We start from the raw sequence: 25641 nt of genomic DNA on the forward strand, positions 1-25641 counted from the left end.
GATCTCATAACCCATGACTTGCTTTTACTCTAACCTTGGTTAGGTTTTCTCAAAACACCAACCCAAAAAAAAAAAGAGAGGAAAAACTCACTGCTGGATATAGATATTCAAGATGTTATGTCAACGCTGGACAGCTTAACATGATTTAACATCTCAGTTTGCAGACTGGTTTGTTTTCATGTCTTTGTACATCTGTGACACATCAAATTGTTTTCTTCATCCCCTGTATCTTGATAATAGACTGAATGATGATAATTCAAAATCACAACCAATTTTGGAGCAAAGTTGTTGTATTTAAGTTGCTCAAGACATTAGCATCTCAGCAGCTTAGAAGGCAGATGCAGGAGTCTTTCTCTGTCTCTCACTTTATGTCTCTTTACTCGTCCGAGACAACTGCAGGTGTAGCCTTGATAAGTCATGGGCAAACAGAGATATTTGTTAAAGCCATTGATCTGAACACGGCCGGTCCTGTTCAATTATTGGCAAACCCTGAAGGAGACACGAATGAAAACTTGTTGTCAGCTCTTTGTGTAAACAGTGACACCAATGGCTAAGGTGAAGCAGGGTCACATGGTGCCGGTGACACACCTACTGGAGGCCCTAAAGCGGCGCCAGTTGCGCAGGTACAACACAGGAGTCTAACGCACAAGGACAGGACACTATTCCCACACCGTGCATTTACAGGCATGAACCGGGAAGAACATTACTACTCAGCCAGTCACCTTTACAAGGACTCCTGTGCCTACCAGAGGCCACACAATGAAGAGTTCAGCCCAAGCCCACCGCCTTGCCTTTACATGACCAGACAGACCCAATCCGTCTACGTTTCTCCTACCTTAGGCACCCAGGACCAGCACAACCATCTTCCTGATATCACATCCTATGTGCCCGGACGAGAAGACCTGCCAGTGCCTCATCTGCACCACTCACAAGCCCAACAGCTGCCCCTCCAAACTTTCACGGGTTACGGAGACTCTCTGGACCTGTGCTCTGAACGAAACAGGTGCCATCTTCCTTTCCCTTGGATGAAATCGACAAAATCTCACACGCATGCTTGGAAAGGACAATGGACAGGTAATGGGTGTACTTTGCCCAACAATCTTTACTCACAGATTTGTACGACACTTTTTAAAACCTTAAACCTAAAGTTGAGATTTAAATCTGTTAAGAATCCATAAAAAATCTGTAAGAATTATTTGAATAAATTAATCTAGTCATTTAGCTCTTTTCTTGCGTGGACGGTTTTAGATTAGATAGACTTCAAAATAAGTTGGTTTGGTTTGCCATGAATACCTGACTTGATTTGTTTTCACCAACCATGGAGACCTTTGTGAAATGCTCAGAATAATTCTCTGTCATTTTAATTCATACGCACTAACCTAAACAGCATAAATGTTGGATAGTTCAGTTGTTGTACGAATGGTGCGGCCTATTCTTTGTATTCATTATACTCCTGGCATTGGCACTTTCATTCATGATAACTTTATTAGGACGGGATATTTTTGTTAAGGCCCTTTTTTTATTTCCTGGCTCTTCGTACCATTCTCATCCCTCATTTACCAGCCTTGGTGGTCTTGTGAATATCATTTTATACATTTGTTTGCATGTTAGCAAATAGGAAATGGTAATGTGTGTGTATGTATGTACTGTATATATGTATAATTGGTTTCGAGGGCCTTGTAAAAGACAGTATGAAGCCCAAAGGGTACAGACTGAGTGACGCTTTCATTAAAAACTATTTTCAACTTAATAAAAAAATCATACAATTTAATAGAATGAACCAAGTGAAATTTATGTGAATTTATTTGTTATATTAACCTGCACTGATACAGCAAATTAATTTGATAATTAAAAAAAAACTAAATTGACCATAAAACTAAAAAAACAAGCTTATCCTGTACATACTACTTTTAGTTAATTATTATGAATTATAATTATTACCCTCAGAAACTTCATCATAAAAGGAAGTTCTTACATTAAAATACATAATTTACATAGATTTTAGAGTTATAAGAGCATAACTGATTACATTTAAACCTTGTTTCAGATCATGACTTGTAATCAGATATAGACGTATACCGTATATACGGAATGTAAGAATTTAACACGACTTAACTAGGCACCATATTCGATGATACTGCAACAGTAATTTAAAGCTGAAAGATTTCGTCCAACACTTGGCTATTTCCGTGTAACCCTGATGGATTTGTGAGAATATTTTCATTGGCATTAAGTCGCATTTGTTTAGAAGTTGGATCCAGGGACCAGAAGGGTTAAGAAGCGTAGACAGGGGGTCCATTATTTTTAAATTTACATTTAATAAGGTCACAATAATTAAGACTCTTATTAAAGTCATTATACACATTTTAAAGTTATTATAGTCTAATAGTTATTGGATTTTCTTAACCTGAATAAAATGACTTTAATAGCCTATAAATCTAAGATTAACAATATTAATGAGTCTAACCCCACTGTTTTAAACATACTGCTAATATTGTATAACATAAATATAAAACATTTTTAACACTCTGTAACTTGTTTGGACGCTGTAGGAAGAACGTTCAGGAATAAACAGCTCTAATAAATAAATACACCCTCACACAAAGGTATCCAACTGTACCTTTCTTCATTGCTGGATTGATACCATTAAGCGTACGCCTTTTATAGATTTAGTATGGATATTTTACGTAGAAATGTACATGTAGTGTATATTTCCACAAGGTTTACTCTGTAAATTAATTATGATCCCATTATGTACAGTTGTGGTCAGATGTTTACATACAGTGACATGAATGTCATCTTGGATATAAATGTCATAGCAATATTTGGGCTTTCAGTAATTTCTTTGAACTGTTCTTTTTCTGTGGCAGGATGATTATACAGCATACATCTTTAATAAAAAAACAAACAAACTAGAATTTGGTGCACAAGTTTTAATTTTCTTTGGGTTTTCTGAAATCAGCACAGGGTTAAAATTATACATACATGGTCAAAAATTTACATACACTCACTTAGATTATTAATTCAGAGGTTCTGAAACTTCCGAACCATCTCTTATCTTGCCAAGGCCGAGGTCTCTTAACTTCCTGTTAGTGCTCATGATTGACTACAGCTGGTAGCTTCTCTGTGCCTTCATAAAAAGGATTTGTTTGCAGCATTCATTGGACTGACCAACACACAGTAAAATGGGAAAGTCCAAGGAGCTCAGTGCAGATCTGAGAAAGAGGATCGCAAATATACACAACTCCGGAATGTCTCTTGGAGCCATTTCTAAACAACTGCAAATTTCAAGATCAGTTCAAATAATTGTATCCAAGTTATTGTGAGGTGTAGTCACTTTGCCAAGCCACTTGTTTCAAGAAAACCCAAACTGTCACCCTAAGCAGAAGGGAAATTGGTTTGGATGGTCAGGAACAACCTGGGAACCACCATGGCACAGCCCTGCCATGGATCACTGTCTACAGTTCAGATCACCATGGACTAAGAGGCTGCTATCCAAGAAATAACCCCCTGCTCCAAAATTGACACCTTCAAGCTTAACTAAAGTTTAAAGCTGACCATACGAACAAAGAAAAAGCCTTCTGGAGGATAGCTGTATGGTCAGATGAGACAAAGATTGAGTTGTTTGGCCACAATGACCATCATGTACAGAGGGACACTGTACCAGCTGGTGGTGGTGGTAGGATCATCATGCTCTGAGGCTGTTTTGCTGCCAGTGGAACTGGTTCATTGAACAAAGTGGATGGAATAATGAAGAAGGAGGACTACCTCAGAATTCTTCAGCATAAACCATCAGAAACTTGAACATGACTTAGGACTTACAACAGGACAATGAACCCAAACACACATCAGAGCTGGTTGTGGAGGATAAAGCAGGTTAACATTAAGCTTAAAACAAGTCCTGACTTCAACCCTTTTGAAAATATATGGATCACGCTTATAAGTCGAGAACATGCCAAGAAAAAAAAAAATATTGAACTCTACCAATTCTATCATGATGAGTCATGAAATATCCAACCAGAATTCTGCCAGAAGCTTGTTCATGGTAAACAAAAATGTTTGGTCAAGGTGAATCTTGCGAAGAGACATTTTACCCAAATATTAGGTGTGCTGTATGTATATTTTTGACCCTGTATGTATAATTTTGACCCTGTGTTGATTTCAGAAAACCCAAAGAAAATTAAAACTTGTGCACCAAATTCTAGCATTTTTTAAAATTAAAGCTGTATGCTGTACAATCACTCTACCACAGAAAAAGAACAGTTCAAAGAAATGACTGAAAGCCCAAATATTGCCATGACATTCATATCCAAGATGACATTCACGTTACTGTATGTAAACTTCTGACCATAACTGTATGTTAAATTGTTTTTTTTTTTAAAAAAGGTATACTATATCCACATTTCCAGGTAAAAGACACGTATTAAAGGTAGGAAAGATAAGGATACTTCCTTAGCGACAAAGAAAGGTTGAGTATAGATTGGGTATGTTCACTTTAAAAGTCTAAAAATTATATATATATATATATATATATATATATATATATATATATATATATATATATATATATATATGTGTGTGTGTGTGTGTGTGTGTGTTTTGCAGCTCAAGTGTAAAGCAAAGAGAGCAAACATAGGACACTTAACATGTCTTTGATATTAAATTACATTTATGACTTTGTAAAATATACACAGGCGCATGCATCATGCATACATACTATACGGGATGTCCCATGAGTCCTAATATCATAAGGTTGGTGTATAGTTTTATACTTTTACAGACCAAGGAGCAAGGAAGAACCGATCCAGACAGGAATAGGAATTTGATCGGAATTTGTGTAAATGGTGGACATATTGAGCAAGTTCTCACACACACGCACGTTTGTCTCACTATCCTTGTGAGGACCTTCCATTGACATGCTGCAGTTAATTAATGCTGTGCCTGCACCTCAACCTGGGCTTTCAGTAATTTCTTTGAACTGTTCTTTTTCTGTGGTAGAGTGATTGTACAGCATACAACTTTAATTTTAAAAAACACTAGAATTTGGTGCACAAGTTTTAATTTTCTTTGGGTTTTCTGAAATCAACACAGGGTCAAAAATTTACATACAGCACACCTAATATTTGGGTAAAATGTCTCTTTGCAAGATTCACCTTGACTAAACATTTTTGTTTACCATGAACAAGCTTCTGGCAGAATTCTGGTTGGATATTTCACGACTCATCATGACAGATTGAGAAGGAAACTTTTTGGCTCTTTTAATTTTTTTTTTTTTTTTTAATTTTTGTTTAAAAAAACACAACGACAGTATCCAAATGTCCCCACAAGTTCGAAATTGTCAGATTTTACTATCCTTGTGGGGACATTTGGTCCTCAGTAGTATATAAACACACACTCACTCTCTCCAATTATTATGACTTTATATTTGGAATTCTAATATAGAATAGGGATGGGAATATGTGATTGGAATTTACTGATGCACGTACGAATTGGAAACCAGGCTTATGTTTATAAAATAAATCTGTGCTGTAATCATATACAGTACTGTGCAAAAGTCTTAGGCATCCTATTTTTAGGAAAACTTTGTTATAGTTTTTTAAAAAGTATTTTATGACTTGTACATTATCAAGTCGGTACAAAAACATTTTAGGTTTCCCAACATTAGTTTTCCAGCACAAAATTAAATGCTATAGAAAAAGGTTTGCATGTCAGTAAAGAAAGCAGAATATCACTGTCCTGTATGTAAGAGACACTTTTCAGTCAAACAAACAAACATAATGAAGGCTGCTGGGTTTTGGTGCAAAATGAAGATGCGAGCGTGACAGGCAAAGTGTCCAGAAGAACTGGGGCTGGTTCTGTAAGACGCTCAGTAAAACCTACAGCTCATTTCCACATACAACTGCACTCACTGGACCTCAGACTACTATTTTTTTTTTTTAAAGCAAAGGCTCGTCTCACACCAAATATTGACTTTGTTTGATGCAACATTTAATTTCATCTAACATTTAATTTACTCTACAGCAGGGGTGTCAAACATACGGCCCGTGTATGTTTGACACCACAGCCTTCAACATGGCTGTGCTCTCAGAAATAAAGGTACCCAGACTGTACTTTTTCTTGTCACTGGGGTGATACGAGTGTCATCAGTACTTTATTTATTTATTACAGAGGAAAGTACACATGGTGTACCTTTAATTAGATTTTAGAATACAGCTTTACAGGCAGATTAGAGGACCTTAAATTTATGTTTAAAGCTGAAAGATATGGATACTAAAGCAACCAAAGATGTATCCTTGACTAAACCATGTCAGCAACAAGGAAAAGTACAGTTTGGCATCTTTCTAAGTTCTGTCTTTTATTTTCACTTAAAGCTAGCATTGCTAATGTGTAAGACAAACCAGTTAGCATTGTGCAAACTGGACCCTGAAATTATCATTGCCATCATCATGACAATATTTGCCAAAATAATACCATTTATACATAAATAATAATTCTACAAAATAGCAGATACTTTAAAATAAAAAATGGTGGCCGTTTAGATGTATAAGGCAGGCTAGTTTTGCTAAGTACTGTTAGAAGTAAGCTAAACTAAGCCAAAACTAAGCCTTACACTAAGTGTAAGAAACAGAAACTACATAGGTGATAATTCTGTTTAAAAATACTTTCTAAAATGACTCAACATTAATTTGAGACAAGTATGTGATGATTCTAGCATGTTGTTTGCTAATTGTTGAACTAGACCTTATGAGTTTACAGCTAGGGCGTAATTTTGGGTAGGGACGTGTCCCTATCAATATTCAGCCGCTACTGTGTAATCACGATCAATAAAACCGATGTCCTAACCTGAGCAATGATTATATGGCACACAAAGGGTTAAATGTATGACACTGCTAATAATCCCCCCTCTAACGTAGATATCATTCTCTGATTAGCTACCTGTTTCTCGCTAACTTACACGGTTGGCTATCCCAGCTGTCACGCCATCTGCTGTAAAAGCAGCACACTTCCCACAGCAGCCGTGACTACCCGCCCATCAACCCCCCGTATCTCACACGTACACACCTGACCTACCCCACGCACCCCCCACTCTCCGTCAGCCTACAAATTGAGCTGGACTTCGATGTCCATGCATGCTTGCCCTATGACTCGCATGCTGACTTGAAGTATCATGGATGACGGCCGCCCTCCCAAGAAACGAGACATTCGTTCATTCTTCTTCAAAGTCAAGAATGTAAGTGCAGGGTTTCCGTCGAGCTTTAAAAACTCAACAAAATCCTTTTGATGTATGGAAACCCTTCATAAAAGTATTGCTGCGGCTCCTTAGGCAGGTTTAGCAACGTGACAGGACGCATCAGAGCTAGGCTACTGCATAACTGCAGAGAAAAGGAATGCTGGAGCAATGTAACTTGGTGTTAGATAATATCCTCGATGAATGAATGTTAAATTTATAGACCTAATGGTTTTACAGAATGTAAGTAGTCAGATGTAGGCTACTGCATGGCCATGCAGATGTGCGACTTGCATTTGGCTAGGCTAGATACAACAAATCCATGGTCCTTTACTGCCACCTACAGACGAATATTGGTAACTGCAGCATGAACATAGAAGTCACAAGCACATCTGCAGTGAAAATCATAACACACGTTACGAACACAGAAACAGGCAACAAAAAGACATAATATGGAAAATGGAGGGGCAACAAAAAGACAAAAAAATGGGGGGTATACTACAAATGCAATACTAATGTAATCATAATCATGCTATAATAGGCAATCACTAAATTATATATCCAAATATCATTTTAACTAAATTTGAGCTTAATTACAGAATAGAAAATGCCACCAGTAGCACCTATTTATGAGTGTCTCAATAAGGCAGTCAGTGAATTTTGAGACACCCCCCCCCCCCATGCCAAACAATACAGATATTGAATTAAAAAAACCCCACAATATTTAATGCTAAAAATGCTTAAAGTTTTTAATTTTTATTTTCATGTATTTCTGTGGAAGAGACAGAACGACTGCTTAAACACAAATTAGGAATTGTGTGGTGTAAAAATAATAAATCATCAGATTCTAGCAATATTGGGTTAGGTGCCTTGCTCAAGGGCACTTCAGCCATGGATGGAGAGGTAAGGGTGGGATTTGAACCTGCAACCCTGGGATGCAACCCAAAGACCAATCAACTCCCTAACCATTAGGCCACGGCTGCCCTCGTTAACCTGTAAGATCTGCATGACATGAAATTATGATTGCTAATGGAAAAAAAAAAAACCTTTCGGAAGCTCTGCCTTGGATCGCTTTTGTGTCCCCACCAATGTCAAAATCAAAGTTACTCCCTTGGTTTACAGTACTTTCAGCTACATTAGCCATGTAGCTTCAATGCTAAACTAAAAAAGCAAAATTCAGACAACAAACGTGTTGGCTAAATCAGTGACTGAGTATAATGTTTAAAAATAGCTGTTTGTGAAAGTTTTGCTACTGTAGAAATGGCTTACTGAGTAAAAATATGAAAAAAAGAGTGACAAAAGAAAATTACTGAGGTAAGAGTAAATACTGAAAGAATGTTTCTTCTTTTACACATTTACAATGTATACAACTAATCTGAACATGTTCTATATTTGAGGATTGTGTGTGTTTTAACAATTATGTAAATTAACCAACTATACCGAAATGAACACCATTTCGAAAAGTAACGCTAGCTAGCTAGTTAACGTAACCAAATACTCCTTTCATTGCCATCATCATGACAATATTTGCCAAAATAATACCATTTATACATAAATAATAATTCTACAAAATAGGAGATACTTTAAAATAAAAAATGGTGGCTGTTTAGATGTATAAGGCAGGCTAGTTTTGCTAGGTACTGTTAGAAGTAAGCTAAACTAAGCCAAAACTAAGCCTACAGCATTTCTTTACATGTGCCTAAGACTCTCTCTCTCTCTCTCTCTCTCTCACACACACACACACACACACACACACACACACACACACACACACACACACACATATATATGGCTATGAAAACTGTGCTATAAAGTGACTGTCTCGTGCGTCTCGGCAGGTGCGTACACGGCGGAGCCAGAGGAGAACAAGCGCACGCGCACGGCCTACACGCGCGCACAGCTGCTCGAGCTGGAGAAGGAGTTCCTCTTTAACAAGTACATCTCGCGACCGCGGCGCGTCGAGCTCGCGCTCACACTCAGCCTCACCGAGCGCCACATCAAGATCTGGTTCCAGAACCGGCGCATGAAGTGGAAGAAGGAGGAGGACAAGCGCAGGGCGCGTGGCGGCGGTGGCACGGATCCCGAGCAGGACTCCTCCGTCACTTCCGGCGACGCGTGTGGCACCACGCACGCGGCACCACCTTCACCTCTGCAGTCTCACAGCGCGACTTCGGGTCCGCGAGACCCCGCGTGAACACTTCAGCACCCCTGGAATAATGAAGCACGACATTCAGGACCATGTGCATAATAAATAGCTACTTGGACTAAACAAACAAACAAACAAACAAACAAACCCAAAACAGCTGTAAATAAAAACTAGGTTATATGTGACGTCATCACCAGTGCATTGTGCAGGATTACTGAAGGCAGAGGAGGGTGAACACTGCTGAAGTGGGGCACGTTTGAAAACAGCACTTTTTTTCTGTCACTTCACACAACATGTTTATAAAAAGCTTATGGGCTGTTTTACAATCAGGGTACGCAAGCTAAAAATCACATTTAACACTTATTATCTTCAATATCAAAAGGCTTGACTAAACAAACTTGGTTGTTTATTGTAGCCCTGTGATAGCTCTATTTACCATGCAAAAAAAAAAAAAAAAAATTGGTGATAACGTTATTTTTGGTGAATGTTTGGCAATATGTGTCATATTTAGCAAAATTACTCGTGTCATTTAGAAAAAGTGCTTTTTTGACCACAGGTAGCTCCAAAAGGGATGCACTTAAATCATTCTTTATACCATAAAACACATATTTGGTTCCATATCATTGGAAACATAGTTAAGTTTTAATGTTGAATGCCAGTAAGCTTTCAGACTATTTTGATCAAATTAGTCTGTAATTGTGTCAAAAAAATGTCCTCTCTGAGACAGCTAATTCTTCAATATAAAATAACATATCTAAAATGATTATTTTCATCCTAAAATGTGGTCAAGATATTGGGACATAAATATTAGAGACAACTAACACAAAGCTTACAGCCTTATATTTAAAAGCACTATGATAGCAGTGGATTCTGAATTGTCAAAAAAAATGTCCTCTCCGAGAATCACTTCATTTGTTTCTCCCATCTTATAGCAGATTACACAAAACTACCATACAAAATACCTGAAATCTGTTCTTTAAGTTGTCCTTTACTTAAAAACTGGTACAAGAACCAGTTTGAATCAATTTGAATTTTGGACCCCTGTGACACAAACTTTGTACCCTGATTGCAAAACAACCCTTATTACACTGTTTAAATGCAAAAACACACATGCACTGGTGCTTCTTACAGTCTCTGTTTTTCACTCTGTTATGTTTCATCTTGTGGGACATTTAATGTCTTTACACTCAAACTAAAAGAATGGACAGTGATCTAATTAACATATTTCATTGTATTTGGCTTGTAATATGCATACATATTAAAAAAAATTAATGCAAAGCAGGTGTGTTTAATACTTTAATACTTTGGGCAACTGGAAGTAGTCTATACAGTGTAAAAATCCTAATTCTCAAAGCATCAACTGAATAAAGATCACCGAATAAGTGTACGTGTCCCACTTGACCAATATTCACCCTACATTAAAAAGTACTGCACCTGAGATTACCAAACCAAACACATCATCATGCACGTGTTAGCTTAAAGTCTTTCAAACAAAATGTGCACATTTCACTCCACGCTGAAAGATTTGACCAGTGACCACTTACAAAACACATGCCCGAGCTGGTTATACTGGTAGACCATGTATTCCAGCTGGTAAGTTGTTTTCCAAATTATCCTCTTTATTCTAAGAGGCGTTTTCATTATTATTTTTTTCTTCCACACCCTTCCTACTTAAATAGAAATTGATTAGTGCAAAATATTATACATTTGAAACCGTGGTATCATGCTGAACCAGTGGATTTCATATAAATCAGACCAATGTAATGTAATGTAATGTAATTACAGTAAGTATAACTGCTGTGAGGCAACCTGCAGCCTGCGTTTTTGCCACTAGAGGGCAGCAGGAGCCTTACTATTTTCCTCCAGACACGTTTTATTTCACATCTCTGCACAGAACATTATAAAGATTATGAAAACTCTGAATTGATTTGCTTACGCATTTAAAAGAAAATGAAGACCAAGTCTAATTTATTCCTGGGCGATTGCCTTATAAGCCTGTACACTACCATTCAAAAGTTTGGGGTCACTTTGAAATGTCCTTATTTCTGAAAGAAAAGCACTGTTCTTTTCAATGAAGATCACTTTAAACTAATCAGAAATCCACTCTATACATTGTTAATGTGGCGGCACGGTGGTGTAGTGGTTAGCGCTGTCGCCTCACAGCAAGAAGGGCCGGGTTCGAGCCCCGTGGCCGGCGAGGGCCTTTCTGTGTGGAGTTTGCATGTTCTCCCCGTGTCCGCGTGGGTTTCCTCCGGGTGCTCCGGTTTCCCCCACAGTCCAAAGACATGCAGGTTAGGTTAACTGGTGACTCTAAATTGAGCGTAGGTGTGAATGTGAGTGTGAATGGTTGTCTGTGTCTATGTGTCAGCCCTGTGATGACCTGGCGACTTGTCCAGGGTGTACCCCGCCTTTCGCCTGTAGTCAGCTGGGATAGGCTCCAGCTTGCCTGCGATCCTGTAGAAGGATGAAGTGGCTACAGATAATGAGATGAGATTATCTGTGAACACAATTCACCGTGCCATCCGCCGTTGCCAGCTAAAACTCTATAGTTCAAAGAAGAAGCCGTATCTAAACATGATCCAGAAGTGCAGACGTCTTCTCTGGGCCAAGGCTCATTTAAAATGGACTGTGGCAAAGTGGAAAACTGTTCTGTGGTCAGACGAATCAAAATGTGAAGTTCTTTATGGAAATCAGGGACGCCGTGTCATTCGGACTAAAGAGGAGAAGGACGACCCAAGTTATTATCAGCGCTCAGTTCAGAAGCCTGCATCTCTGATGGTATGGGGTTGTATTAGTGCGTGTGGCATGGGCAGCTTACACATCTGGAAAGACACCATCAATGCTGAAAGGTATATCCAGGTTCTAGAGCAACATATGCTCCCATCCAGACGACGTCTCATTCAGGGAAGACCTTGCATTTTCCAACATGACAATGCCAAACCACATACTGCATCAATTACAGCATCATGGCTGCGTAGAAGAAGGGTCCGGGTACTGAACTGGCCAGCCTGCAGTCCAGATCTTTCACCCATAGAAAACATTTGGCGCATCATAAAACGGAAGATACGACAAAAAAGACCTAAGACAGTTGAGCAACTAGAATCCTACATTAGACAAGAATGGGTTAACATTCCTATCCCTAAACTTGAGCAACTTGTCTCCTCAGTCCCCAGACGTTTACAGACTGTTGTAAAGAGAAAAGGGGATGTCTCACAGTGGTAAACATGGCCTTGTCCCAACTTTTTTGAGATGTGTTGTTGTCATGAAATTTAAAATCACCTAATTTTTCTCTTTAAATTATATATTTTCTCAGTTTAAACATTTGATATGTCATCTATGTTCTATTCTGAATAAAATATGGAATTTTGAAACTTCCACATCATTGCATTCCATTTTTATTTACAATTTGTACTTTGTCCCAACTTTTTGGAATCGGGGTTGTAAATGAAAGTGTGACTTTTCATGGAAAACACAAAATTGTCTGGGTGACCCCAAACTTTTGAACGGTAGTGTATATCACTATAGTATTTTTTTTATGTTATATTAGGCCTATGTCATATTATATTACGTTGTGTTATATAGTGTTATCATGTTGTTATGCCATGACAGTGTCACGACATGAGGCGTATACTTAATTTTCAGATCCAAATTCCTTGACATTATTACCCGTGACAGGCTATCAAGTGTAAGATGTTATTTCCACTGTGTGAAATTTATTAAAATAATGTTGCATTTTAATAAGTCAGAGTTCTATAGCCTAGTCACGTGACACGCCTGAAAAAATAATAGTCACATTGCTCTATATGTGCTGGGAAAACAACAACAACAACAACAACAACAACAACAACAACAAGATATACACCACATACAGTATCTATATGAAATATGGACATTTTATTATTATACTTCTTATTAAACTTAAGTATAAATCTTGTGCGGCGGCATGGTGGTGTAGTGGTCAGCGCTGTTGCCTCACAGCAAGAAGGTCCTGGGTTTGAGCCCCGTGGCCGGCGAGGGCCTTTCTGTGCGGAGTTTGCATGTTCTCCCCGTGTCTGCGTGGGTTTCCTCCGGGTGCTCCGGTTTCCCCCACAGTCCAAAGACATGCAGGTTAGGTTAACTGGTGACTCTAAACTGAGCGTAGGTGTGAATGTGAGTGTGAATGGTTGTCTGTGTCTATGTGTCAGCCCTGTGATGACCTGGCGACTTGTCCAGGGTGTACCCCGCCTTTCGCCCGTAGTCAGCTGGGATAGGCTCCAGCTTGCCTGCGACCCTGTAGAACAGGATAAAGCAGCTAGAGATAATGAGATGAGATGAGATAAATATTGTGCATCATGAATTGTGAACATGACGTATTATAAGTGTTTAATTCACGTTATGACACCGCTGCAAAAGAAACCTGGTGAATCGCGGAAAAGGAGGCGAGAGGAGGGGATTAATTAGGCCCTATGGGGTGATTTTTGGCCCCACTACAGTGAAAATGCATGGAATTTATCACCAGCATGTCAGACATTATTGCAGATTATTATCCATACAGGACACTTTTTCGATGGAATAAAAACATGCGTTCTATTCCATTCTAGCGGGTTTTATTCATTTGGTTTGATAGCATGCAATATTGGTAGCATATCGCTTATCCTACGTGCATTACATCACTCTACCCAATGGAGAATGCGCGTTGAATATGGTTTACGATATTGCATGGTTGTCAAGACAACATGACGTCACACATCGGAGTTGATGCGAATATTCAATGAGAAAGTTTTCTGCTGCGCATGCACAGAACCATTTCTTTGAGAAAGACATGTTGAACACCCAAAAGGCTACCAAAACTTCATTAGATATTCTTCACGCATATTTACAAGAGAAAAAGATACCAATGGACATCGAAAAGCTGGAAAAGAAAGACACTTCGGCACTAGCGAGCGACTGTGATAATCTGTAAACAAACATGGCTGCTAGGTTTGCTTCGTTAAAAATGGAAGACTTTTTGGGTGGCACGATGGTGTGGTGGTTAGCACAGTCGCCTCACAGCAAGAAGGTTCTGGGTTCGAGCCCAGCAGCTGGCGGAGGCCTTTCTCCCTATTTCTGTGTGGGTTTCCTCTGGGTGCTCCAGTTTCCCCCACAGTCCAATGACATGTGGTTAGGTTAATATGGGATGGCCTTGGGCTGAGGCGCCCTTGAGTGAGGCACCTAACTCCCAACTGCTCCCTGGGTGCTGTTAGCATGGCTGCCCACTGCTCTAGGTTTCTGTGTGTGCTCATTGTGCATGTGTGTGTTCACTGCTTCAGATGGGTTAAATGCAGAGAGGAAGTGTGTGATGAATAAAGTTGTTCTTCTTTTGAGAGAATTTTGAAAGAGAAAGATGTGTTGAACAGGTGGCACGGTGGTGTAGTGGTTAGCGCTGTCGCCTCACAGCAAGAAGGTCCAGGTTCGAGCCCTGTGGCCGGTGAGGGCCTTTCTGTGCAGAGTTTGCATGTTCTCCCCGTGTCCGCGTGGGTTTCCTCCGGGTGCTCTGGTTTCCCCGACAGTCCAAAGACATGCAGGTTAGGTTAACTGGTGACTCTAAATTGACCGTAGGTGTGAATGTGAGTGTGAATGGTTGTCTGTGTCTATGTGTCAGCCCTGTGATGACCTGGCGACTTGTCCAGGGTGTACCCCGCCTTTCGCCCGTAGTCAGCTGGGATAGGCTCCAGCTTGCCTGCGACCCTGTAGGACAGGATAAAGCGGCTACAGATAATGAGATGAGATGAGAAGATGTGTTGAACACCTGAAAGGAATGTGTATGAATGATAATATTGGCTGACTTTTTTTTCGTGGTATATCAGATATATTCCATTCAGGTAGCATGATCTTGAACTCGTCTTTGACTTGTTCAATATCATGCTAGCTGAATGGAATATATCTGATATACACTCTAAAAAGTGTAGGTTTCTTCAGGTTTCGTTTTTTGTGCGTCTGACATCATGACATCTTTTTCGGATTTTTCCCTTGGCAGTTGAGCTGTTAAATCGCCATTTTCTCTTGTCAACTCGGAAAAGAACGTAAGTTTAACGCTAGACAAAATATTTGTGATCAAATAATGTATTATTTTAGATATACAGTTATCTAACTAAATTGGTTAAATTGTGTTGTTTAAGTTTTCTTATGAACTGAACTGGCTATTGTTAAGCTAATGGTAGCAAGTTTTAAATTAGTCAGCATAGCATTTTTGACGCAATTTGCTGGTTCGCTAGCAAACAGGTACAGTAGCTAACTAACATTAGGTTAGTAATTCGTGGGCGGGACTCACGGTTTAATAGCGTTACTGAAAGTTGTGTATTTATGTTTTGTACTAGTGTAGCTGTTTATGAGCACATTAGCAGCTAAGCAGGGTGGCTTGTTAGCTTGCCACCATGCTCATCGAGGCTGTGCACACGGTTCTATTCACACCCTGCCACCTCAGGAGCGACCGTGTGTAACATTACTTGGAGTCTAACGGTAGGCTTCAGTGCTTTTTGTCAATTTATTTGGCTCATATAACTGTTGATGATCTAGAACGAGCGAGAGCTACTGGTGAGGGACTGACTATAGCTCAAGTATTTACTGTCTTTACATTTTGTGAGTCGATGTGGTTTATTTATGAGCTGGTGCAAAAGTAGGATGTAGTGCTTAACGTAGTGAACTCTGCCGATGTCGCTGTTTGCTGTGTGTGGCTAACGTTAGCAGTGCTTCCTACAGCTTAATGACCACATGCCTGTGCTCGGTGTGGTAATGTTACGCATTGCTCCCGTCGAGTGCTTAAATGCCAGTGTCTTCTGACGCATTGACAAACTGCACTGGTTTTATGAGATGTCACTTGTCTCACTTTCCACCTTGACTGGCTTAACAGCATCCAGGCATTATCACGGGGAGAGGGGCTGACGTCTGCCGGTCTGCAGGCCAGGCTAGTCGCGCTGGGGTGACTTAAGGAGAGCAAACCTCCCTGTGTGTGAGCTGTTGTGATAGCTGGCCTCAGTGGCGGGGCTGTTTTTGTATTTACGTTGGAAAGTATGAAGATGACGGTGATAAATGCCCCTTGTGTGAAAGCGTCACGGTTAATTCGTCCGGTGGTTATCGTTAAGCTAAGCTCCTCAGCTCAGTATTGCTGTGCCAGTGTGCCAATGAACAGCTGTGTTGGTTTGTCAACTAGCTACTACTACAGAGTCCTGTACTCTCTCGTTCTCACTGGTCCTTAAACAGTTTTACAGTTAGTTAATGAACCGTGACAGCCACGTGTAATACTGCTTCACCTTACACAACTCAAGCTTTAACAATGAACAGAAATTTCTCCTCCCTCTAATATTAATGGAGTTTTTATGTTCTTCTCATGGTTTCTTCCCGGACTGATGGTGGTTCACTTCCGGCCTGGACAGAAAACTCATTGGATTCACTGTTTTTACACATGGATTTTGTCCTGGACTGATTGTTGTTTCTTCAGGGCTGTACTCAAGACTCACTGGACTACACAAGGTATGTTATACCCCTAAAATAGAACGAAACAGCTCGATTGACAAAACTGTAATGAGGCTGTATGTACAGGACAGTTTGTTTTTAAAGTGAACAAAATAGCTATACTTTCAACAGTTAAGGTGATGTTGTAGTGAACATGAGTTTTTAACCTGAGCTTCAGCAACAGCTTGTGCTAATAATTTTACAAAAGTTGTAAAGTTCACAAATTAATAACCCATATGTGAGCATATTTTGGTCACTGGATTTTCCGTTGAGAAATGGGCATTTTAACAAAAAAGGGTATATTTGATTTATGTTTTTAAAAGCTAAAATAAAAATACAAGGCATTTTTTTCTTGGTAAAAAAAAGTGTTAAATGGTTTGATTTTCTCATCTCATCATCTCTAGCTGCTTTATCCTGTTCTGCAGGGTCGCAGGCAAGCTGGAGCCTATCCCAGCTGACTACTGGCAAAAGGCGGGGTACACCCTGGACAAGTCGCCAGGTCATCACAGGGCTGACACATAGACACAGACAACCATTCACACCTACAGTCAATTTAGAGTCACCAGTTAACCTAACCTGCATGTCTTTGGACTGTGGGGGAAACCGGAGCACCCGGAGGAAACCCACGCGGACACGGGGAGAACATGCAAACTCCGCACAGAAAGGCCCTCGCCGGCCACGGGGCTCGAACCCGGACCTTCTTGCTGTGAGGCGACAGTGCTAACCACTACACCACCATGCCGCCCGGTTTGATTTTCTATTTCTAATAATAAAAAAATTATATTCTGATTAATTGGCTGACCAAGCACCAAATGTGCCAGTGTTGGTTTAGTCCCAGCTAAAATTTCTTTGGAAACTTGACCTAGTCTGAGCTGAGTTGCTGCTCCTTGATGAGATGGACTGTTGTCTTTAAACAACTGGCTTTGTTTTTCCAGTGTTGCGCTGCATGTGGACATGCAAAGTCTGCGAGAGGGCATTTACAAGAAGATTTGAACTGCTCAAGCACTACAAACTCAATCATAGGCATTATGGAAGGGGGCATTCATATCCATGCACTGATTTAAATTGCACATGTAGATTCAAGACCTGAAATGCCTTACTAAGCCATTTGTCAAGAAATCACCCTGCCCAATGTACAGTCAACAAAGCCATATCCGCGTTCAAATGCCATTTTTGTGGCCATAATCAACTCTCCACCGAAAGGGAATATTTTCAACACATCTTTCAGCATCTTAAAAATAAGGAGACTGTAACATGTGTGTTCCAAAACTGTGAATACAAAACAAACATCTATGAGAACTTCAAAAGTCATAAATACAGAAAACACTCTGACACGGGGAATGTATTTAAGCCTTGGATACATTCTGTTGAAGAATCTTGTGCCAGTATTGCCTGCGATATTTCGGATGGGGAAAGTATAGAGAGCAATGTTGATTTAGATTCTGCTCTTGACTTTAGGAAATGTGAAAACTTTGAGAAGGATATTGAGCTTAAAATTGCTTCAGTCCTCCTTAAGTTAGAACACATATATCTTGTGTCTAATGCAGCTGTAGATGAGCTTTTGCAGGAGTTAAACCTTTTGATTGGATCTCTTTCACTACCGATTACTCAGAAGACTATTAGTCAAGTATTGTATAAATTTTAAAATCTTTGCAGCACCTTCTTGACTGCCAATGTTAATGTTGATGACTGGCAGTGAGTTCTTAAAAATAAAACTGCACTTTCCACATTTTTTTGTATTATAATGTTTTTATTTTTCTGAAAAATGCTTGGTTTTCACCGAACCCGTAGTCATATCGTATCGATATCTGGCATGAATATCGAGATATGAAAACTTTGTCTATATCGTTCAGCCCTGGCTGCATATCTATAGACCCTTTGCACTGAAGTCACGCTTACGTTCGCAACTGCTGCTACCCGTTGTCCTGGAGGACAAGTGGACTTTGTTTACATATTGAAGATGTCACACGTCTGTAGTTTGAAGAAAGCTACAGCTAAAAAAGCTTTACTGCCAGATTACTTGGATAATCAAAGTCAGAAAGAAGCAAAAGATAGATATACGCAGAAATTAGAGTTTATTAGTTGGTATGATCCATACAAAATTCCTTAAAACGATTTGTGGCCTAGCGTTACCGACGTAGATGTTGGAATGTACAGTGGTGCTTGAAAGTTTGTGAACCCTTTAGAGTTTTCTATATTTCTGCATGAATATGACCTAAAATATCATCAGGTTTTCACACAAGTCCTTAAAGTAGATCAAGAGAACCCAGTTAAACAAATGAGACAAAAATATTATACTTGGTCATTTATTTATTGAAGAAAATGATCCAATATTACATATCTGTGCGTGGCAAAAGTATGTGAACCTCTAGGATTAGCAGTTAATTTGAAGGTGAAATTAGAGTCAGGTGTTTTCAATCAATGGGCTGACAATCAGGTGTGAGTGGGCACCCTGTTTTATTTAAAGATCAGGGATCTATCAAAGTCTGATCTTCACAACACATGTTTGTGGAAGTGTATCATGGCACAAACAAAGGAGATTTCTGAGGACCTCAGAAAAAGCATTGTTGATGCTCATCAGGCTGGAAAAGGTTACAAAACCATCTCTAAAGAGTTTGGACTCCACCAATCCACAGTCAGACAGATTGTGTACAAATGGAGGAAATTCAAGACCATTGTTACCCTCCCCAGGAGTGGTCGACCAACAAAGACCACTACAAGAGCAAGGTGTGTAATAGTCAGTGAGGTCACAAAGGACCCCAGGGTAACTTCTAAGCAACTGAAGGCCTCTCTCACATTGGCTAATGTTAATGTTCATGAGTCCACCATCAGGAGAATACTGAACAACAATGGTGTGCATGGCAGGGTTGCAAGGAGAAAGCCACTGCTCTCCAAAAAGAACATTGCTGCTCGTCTGCAGTTTGCTAAAGATCATGTGGACAAGCCAGAAGGCTATTGGAAAAATGTTTTGTGGACGGATGAGACCAGAATAGAACTTTTTGGTTTAAATGAGAAGCGTTATGTTTGGAGAAAGGAAAACACTGCATTCCAGCATAAGAACCTTATCCCATCTGTGAAACATGGTGGTGGTAGTATCATGGTTTGGGCCTGTTTTGCTGCATCTGGGCCAGGACGGCTTGTCATCATTGATGGAACAATGAATTCTGAGTTATACCAGCGAATTCTAAAGGAAAATGTCAGGACATCTGTCCATGAACTGAATCTCAAGAGAAGGTGGCTCATGCAGCAAGACAGCAACCCTAAGCACACAAGTCGTTCTACCAAAGAATGGTTAAAGAAGAATAAAGTTAATGTTTTGGAATGGCCAAGTCAAAGTCCTGACCTTAATCCAATGGAAATGTTGTGGAAGGACCTGAAGTGAGCAGTTCATGTGAGGAAACCCACCAACATCCCAGAGTTGAAGCTGTTCTGTACGGAGGAATGAGCTAAAATTCCTCCAAGCCGCTGTGCAGGATTGATCAACAGTTACCAGAAACGTTTAGATGCAGTTATTGCTGCACAAGGGGGTCACACCAGATACTGAAAGCAAAGGTTCACATACTTTTGCCACTCACAGATATGTAATATTGGATCATTTTCCTCAATAAATAAATGACCAAGTATAATATTTTTGTCTCATTTGTTTAACTGGGTTCTCTTTATCTACTTTTAGGACTTGTGTGAAAATCTGATGTTGTTTTAGGTCATATTTATGCAGAAATATAGAAAATTCTCAAGGGTTCACAAACTTTCAAGCACCACTGTACCTTTTCACTGCATTTTCTCTGTTTTAATAATAAAAATAACCTTTCACTGAGCTATATTTTCTCTGTAGGTTTTCCACCTCCTACATCGTCTTCCTACTTTCCCTCAAGTGAAAGGTTTTGCGCCCACGATCCACCACTATACCTGATTCAGGTAGACTGTTGATGAAGTCGGATATGTGAGCTTCGATGTCCGCTAGGCCTGTGAACGGACGGTGGATCCATATGGCAGCTGGGATCATGGGACATTTCTCAATCACGTTCCCAAATATTTCCAAAAAGTCTTCATATGAGAGTGCGTTCACAGCATTCATGTCCATGGTGTCGCAAACTCGAGTGTGAAAACTAGAGGGCAAACTAAAGCAGGGTTAATGTCCTTGGAAGCACAGTTGAGACTTTAAACCCCATTTGTTTATTCATATGCATTTACCTTTCAGCAGCCAAGGACCTAAATGTGGGTCACTTCATTTTTAATAATAATGGGAACAGTTAAACAATGCAAGATTAAATAAATAATCTAGCAGCATAAGTGCTGATATTAGTGAGTACAATTCTCTGTGAAAAAAAATCATACTGATGGAATTCCAATTTTGCGGTTTAAAAAAAATTAAGTAAAAAAATTCGATAATAGTAGTGCTGCTGTATTATAATAATACTTACAATAGGAAGAATGTTTCCTAATTTCACTCTTGGTGATCCCATGCACTATACATTTAGGTCATACCCCAAATACTTGCGTTTGATAGAATATATATAATGGACATAATAAAACTTTGTCAGCTCCAGTCATTTGAGGACCAAAACTTAATCACATCATGTGTGTTACAGAGGCATAATTCTAAATGACACAGAAAAGCTCAATACATTACCTGCTTTGTTATCCAAATAAAAACATGGAGTTTGAAAATTTTCCACTGTAGCTTACAATCGTCTACAATTCTTTCTTTAATGCCAGAATAGAGTGAAAGCATGCCTTGAAAGCAAGATACACCAAAAACAGGCTTTGGTCTGGGAGTTGCTTCATGAATGAAGGCAGGAAGGTTCTCCCTTCTGACACTAGAGCACTGGAGCTTGATAATGACAAGCATCAGATAGAGTTTCACCATGGGTCACCGCCAAACACAGGTCTGCTCCAAAGCCATATTACACCAAAGCCAACGAGCTACACTGACTGCTGAAGTGCATTGGTGGAAAACTGGAAACTCCTGAAAGCTGCACACAGAATCCGCTGGCAACATGCAATGATTGTTGACCGAGTAGATCTCCTTATGTAATGTTATGTCTTTATTTTCAATCAGCATTTAATGAACTGTAGTAAAAGTCCAGTGACAAGCAACAAAATTTCAATCCTTCCAAAAATGGAGTCTACTAATCCAAGATTTTTTTAATCCACCTGCAACCAGGGCTGTAGCTAGGAATGTGTGTGTATAACAACATTCCTCTCTTAGGCATGGTGTTAGTGATGCAGCAGTAGGTCACGAGTTTCATCTCCGAAATTTCAGATATTAAATAGTGGCTCTGGGGATATATATATATATACACTTCTTGCTGATACAGCCAGCCCTCAGCCGTTCTCCTGAATCAACGATTGGTGAACTCCAGCACAACTTGTACAAGCCCTTCTGGGTGTGGCGATCCTCTTCCCTGAACTTTCAACTATTAACACAGACAGGTTCTGTACTGTATATGTAGGAGGCAGTGACTCAGCCAGCCCTCAGGCGATCTTCTGTACGGAGAGTCTTTGAAAATCTTTGACGAAACGCTCCATCGCGTGATCCTCCTGCCCGAAATTTCAACCATTAACACAGACGGGTTCTGTCTGCAGTGGTAGTTCCTCAGCCATCCCTCAGACAATCATCTGAACGGAGAATCTTTGAGTTAAAACACTCTTCTCTGGACATGGACACGATGTTGAACATTGCAAATGCTCCTCAAATTGTCATCTACAAGCCACAACATGTATATCAGCATTTTGAATCTCATTATGTGATCAGCATGGAGCAGAACCTGCGCCGCACTGATGAAGACAAAGGTTTAACATGGCTGATGAATAAGTTACCTACTGCTGTAAGATTTTTGCTGGGCTGCTCCAAAATTTTCAGGAAAATAAGGAACTTTTTCAGCTAAAAACAAGCAGCAGCAGCCTCCTAAGCCAAGCTCGGGCCCGAGCAGACAGCCTGCCAGGCTTCCTCTTTTCCTTCTACCTGCAAACTCCATCTCCAGCCCAATATATATCTCTTCTCCCAATTTACCCCGGATCTCTCCTCGTGTACCTCCATTATATGAATAAATCATTCTTTACATGAAACTATGTGCAGGTTATTATTTTTTTCATGAATCTATATCTTTTCTAAACCATGTTGTCTATGACATCGATATGTCTCTTGTAACCACGGTGGGATTTTCATAGCCAGCTTTGGAGTGTTACTCACACACAGCATCAAAACATCTCCTCAAATCATCTACGTTCAGCTCAAACAGTGCTACTGACACAGAGGCAGCACTCAGTACAGAACACCCTCCCCCTCCAATTATCTTAACATAGCCCCGCTCCTGTTATGGCCACACCCTTTGCATGAAACATTGCAGAAATCGTCGCAATCTAGGTCTTTTAGCAGGGATGGGTGGACGGAGCCTCCCAAAGCTTTGAGACTTTTCCCTGATTGTCTTGGGAAATGTACTCTGAATATTGAAAGTTTGAAAAAAAATAACTATATCGTAACAATAAACTCAGGAACGTCCCAGGTAAAGCACCCACACACTAATTTATAAAGTCCATAATTACAAACCCGATTCCAAAAAATCGACAAGCAACAAAATTTCAATCCTTCCAAAAATGGAGTCTCCTAGTCCAAGATTTTTTTAATCCACCTGCAACCAGGGCTGTAGCTAGGAATGTGTGTGTATAACAACATTCCTCTTTTAGGCATGGTGTTAGTGACACAGAAGTAGGTCACGTGTTTCATCTCCGAAATTTCAGATATTAAATAGTGGCTCTGGGGATATATATATACACTTCTTGCTGATACAGCCAGCCCTCAGCCGTTCTCCTGAATCAACGATTGGTGAACTCCAGCACAACTTGTACAAGCCCTTCTGGGTGTGGCGATCCTCTTCCCTGAACTTTCAACTATTAACACAGACAGGTTCTGTACTGTATATGTAGGAGGCAGTGACTCAGCCAGCCCTCAGGCCATCTTCTGTACGGAGAGTCTTTGAAAATCTTTGACGAAACGCTCCATCGCGAGATCCTCCTGCCCGAAATTTCAACCATTAACACAGACGGGTTCTGTCTGCAGTGGTAGTTCCTCAGCCAGCCCTCAGACGATCGTCTGAACGGAAAATCTTTGAGTTAAAATACTCTTCTCTGGACATGGACACGATGTTGAACATTGCAAATGCTCCTCAAATTGTCATCTACAAGCCACAACATGTATATCAGCATTTTGAATCTCATTATGTGATCAGTATGGAGCAGAACCTGTGCCGCACTGATGAAGACAAAGGTTTAAAATGGCTGATGAATAAGTTACCTACTGCTGTAAGGTTTTTGCTGGGCTGCTCCAAAATGTTCAGGAAAATAAGGAACTTTTTCAGCTAAAAACAAGCAGCAGCAGCCTCCCAAGCCAAGCTCGGGCCCGAGCAGACAGCCTGCCAGGCTTCCTCTTTTCCTTCTACCTGCAAACTCCATCTCCAGCCCAAGATATATCTCTTCTCCCAGTTCACCCCGGATCTCTCCTCGTGTACCTCCTGTGGCTGTGCAGGCGGTCTGGGACACACCAGCGCTCTGCGTGGCGGAGCTTCTCTGCTCGCTGTGTGGATCCACGGCGTGGTGCTCGAGCGATGTTGCTGACGGTGTCATGGCGGCGGTACGGGAGATGTGGGACTTGTTTTCGTGTGCCTTTTGGTGGGACCGTGGATGCTACACCATGGGAATTACATCCTGACCCCTTCTTGGTGGACTTTTTACTTTTCATTATATTTTTATTTATTTTTTCTTTCCTTGTTCATAATTGTAAAGCGTCCTTGGGTTTTTTGAAAGGCGCTATATAAATGTAACTTATTATTATTATTATTATTATTATTATTATTTATATGAATAAATCATTCTTTATATGAAACTATGTGCAGGTTATTATTTTTTTCATAAATCTATATCTTTTCTAAACCATGTTGTCTATGACATCGATATGTCTCTTGTAACCATGGTGGGATTTTCATAGCCAGCTTTGGAGTGTTACTCACACACAGCATCAAAACATCTCCTCAAATCATCTACGTTCAGCTAAAACAGTGCTACTGACACAGAGGCAGCACTCAGTACAGAACACCCTCCCCTGCCAATTATCTTAACATAGCCCCGCTCCTGTTATGGCCACACCCTTTGCATGAAACATTGCAGAAATCTTCGCAATCTAGGTCTTTTAGCAGGGATGGGTGGACGGAGCCGCCCAAAGCTTTGAGGCTTTTCCCTGATTGTCTTGGGAAATGTACTCTGAATATTGAAAGTTTGAAAAAAATAACTATATCGTAACAATAAACTCAGGAATGTCCCAGGTAAAGCACCCACACACTTATTTATAAAGTCCATAATTACAACCCCGATTCCAAAAAAGCGACAAGCAACAAAATTTCAATCCTTCCAAAAATGGAGTCTCCTAGTCCAAGATTTTTTTAATCCACCTGCAACCAGGGCTGTAGCTAGGAATGTGTGTGTATAACAACATTCCTCTTTTAGGCATGGTGTTAGTGACACAGAAGTAGGTCACGTGTTTCATCTCCGAAATTTCAGATATTAAATAGTGGCTCTGGGGATATATATATACACTTCTTGCTGATACAGCCAGCCCTCAGCCGTTCTCCTGAATCAACGATTGGTGAACTCCAGCACAACTTGTACAAGCCCTTCTGGGTGTGGCGATCCTCTTCCCTGAACTTTCAACTATTAACACAGACAGGTTCTGTACTGGGCGGCACGGTGGTGTAGTGGTTAGCACTGTCGCCTCACAGCAAGAAGGTCCTGGGTTCGAGCC

General features: G+C 40.2%; 1 protein-coding gene and 1 long non-coding RNA gene across 2 annotated transcripts; one reads left to right on the plus strand and one right to left on the minus strand.

Moving 5' to 3' along the window:
- Positions 1 to 686: 686 nt before the first annotated feature.
- On the plus strand, positions 687 to 9422 carry pdx1 (pancreatic and duodenal homeobox 1). Its single transcript, XM_060899847.1, has 2 exons — positions 687 to 1074; positions 9067 to 9422. The coding sequence occupies exons 1-2, from the start codon at positions 687 to 689 to the stop codon at positions 9420 to 9422; spliced, it is 744 nt and encodes a 247-aa protein (XP_060755830.1).
- Positions 7999 to 24602, minus strand: LOC132867112 (uncharacterized). Its single transcript, XR_009650685.1, has 3 exons — positions 21478 to 24602; positions 20754 to 20953; positions 7999 to 9436 (listed from the first exon to the last, which is right to left on the minus strand). It is a non-coding gene; the product is annotated as an uncharacterized LOC132867112 (long non-coding RNA).
- Between the last annotated feature and the right edge of the window lie 1039 nt (positions 24603 to 25641).

Source organism: Neoarius graeffei, chromosome 19 (genome assembly GCF_027579695.1).
Source record: "Neoarius graeffei isolate fNeoGra1 chromosome 19, fNeoGra1.pri, whole genome shotgun sequence".
Taxonomy (NCBI): Eukaryota; Metazoa; Chordata; class Actinopteri; order Siluriformes; family Ariidae; genus Neoarius; species Neoarius graeffei.

What these genes read in the sequence shown, in the direction of transcription:
- pdx1 (XM_060899847.1), top strand. Translation starts at nt 687, where the DNA reads ATGAACCGGGAAGAACATTACTACTCAGCCAGTCACCTTTACAAGGAC. An exon ending in TTGGAAAGGACAATGGACAG is followed by an intron (nt 1,075 to 9,066) that starts GTAATGGGTGTA and finishes GCGTCTCGGCAG; the next exon opens with GTGCGTACACGGCGGAGCCA.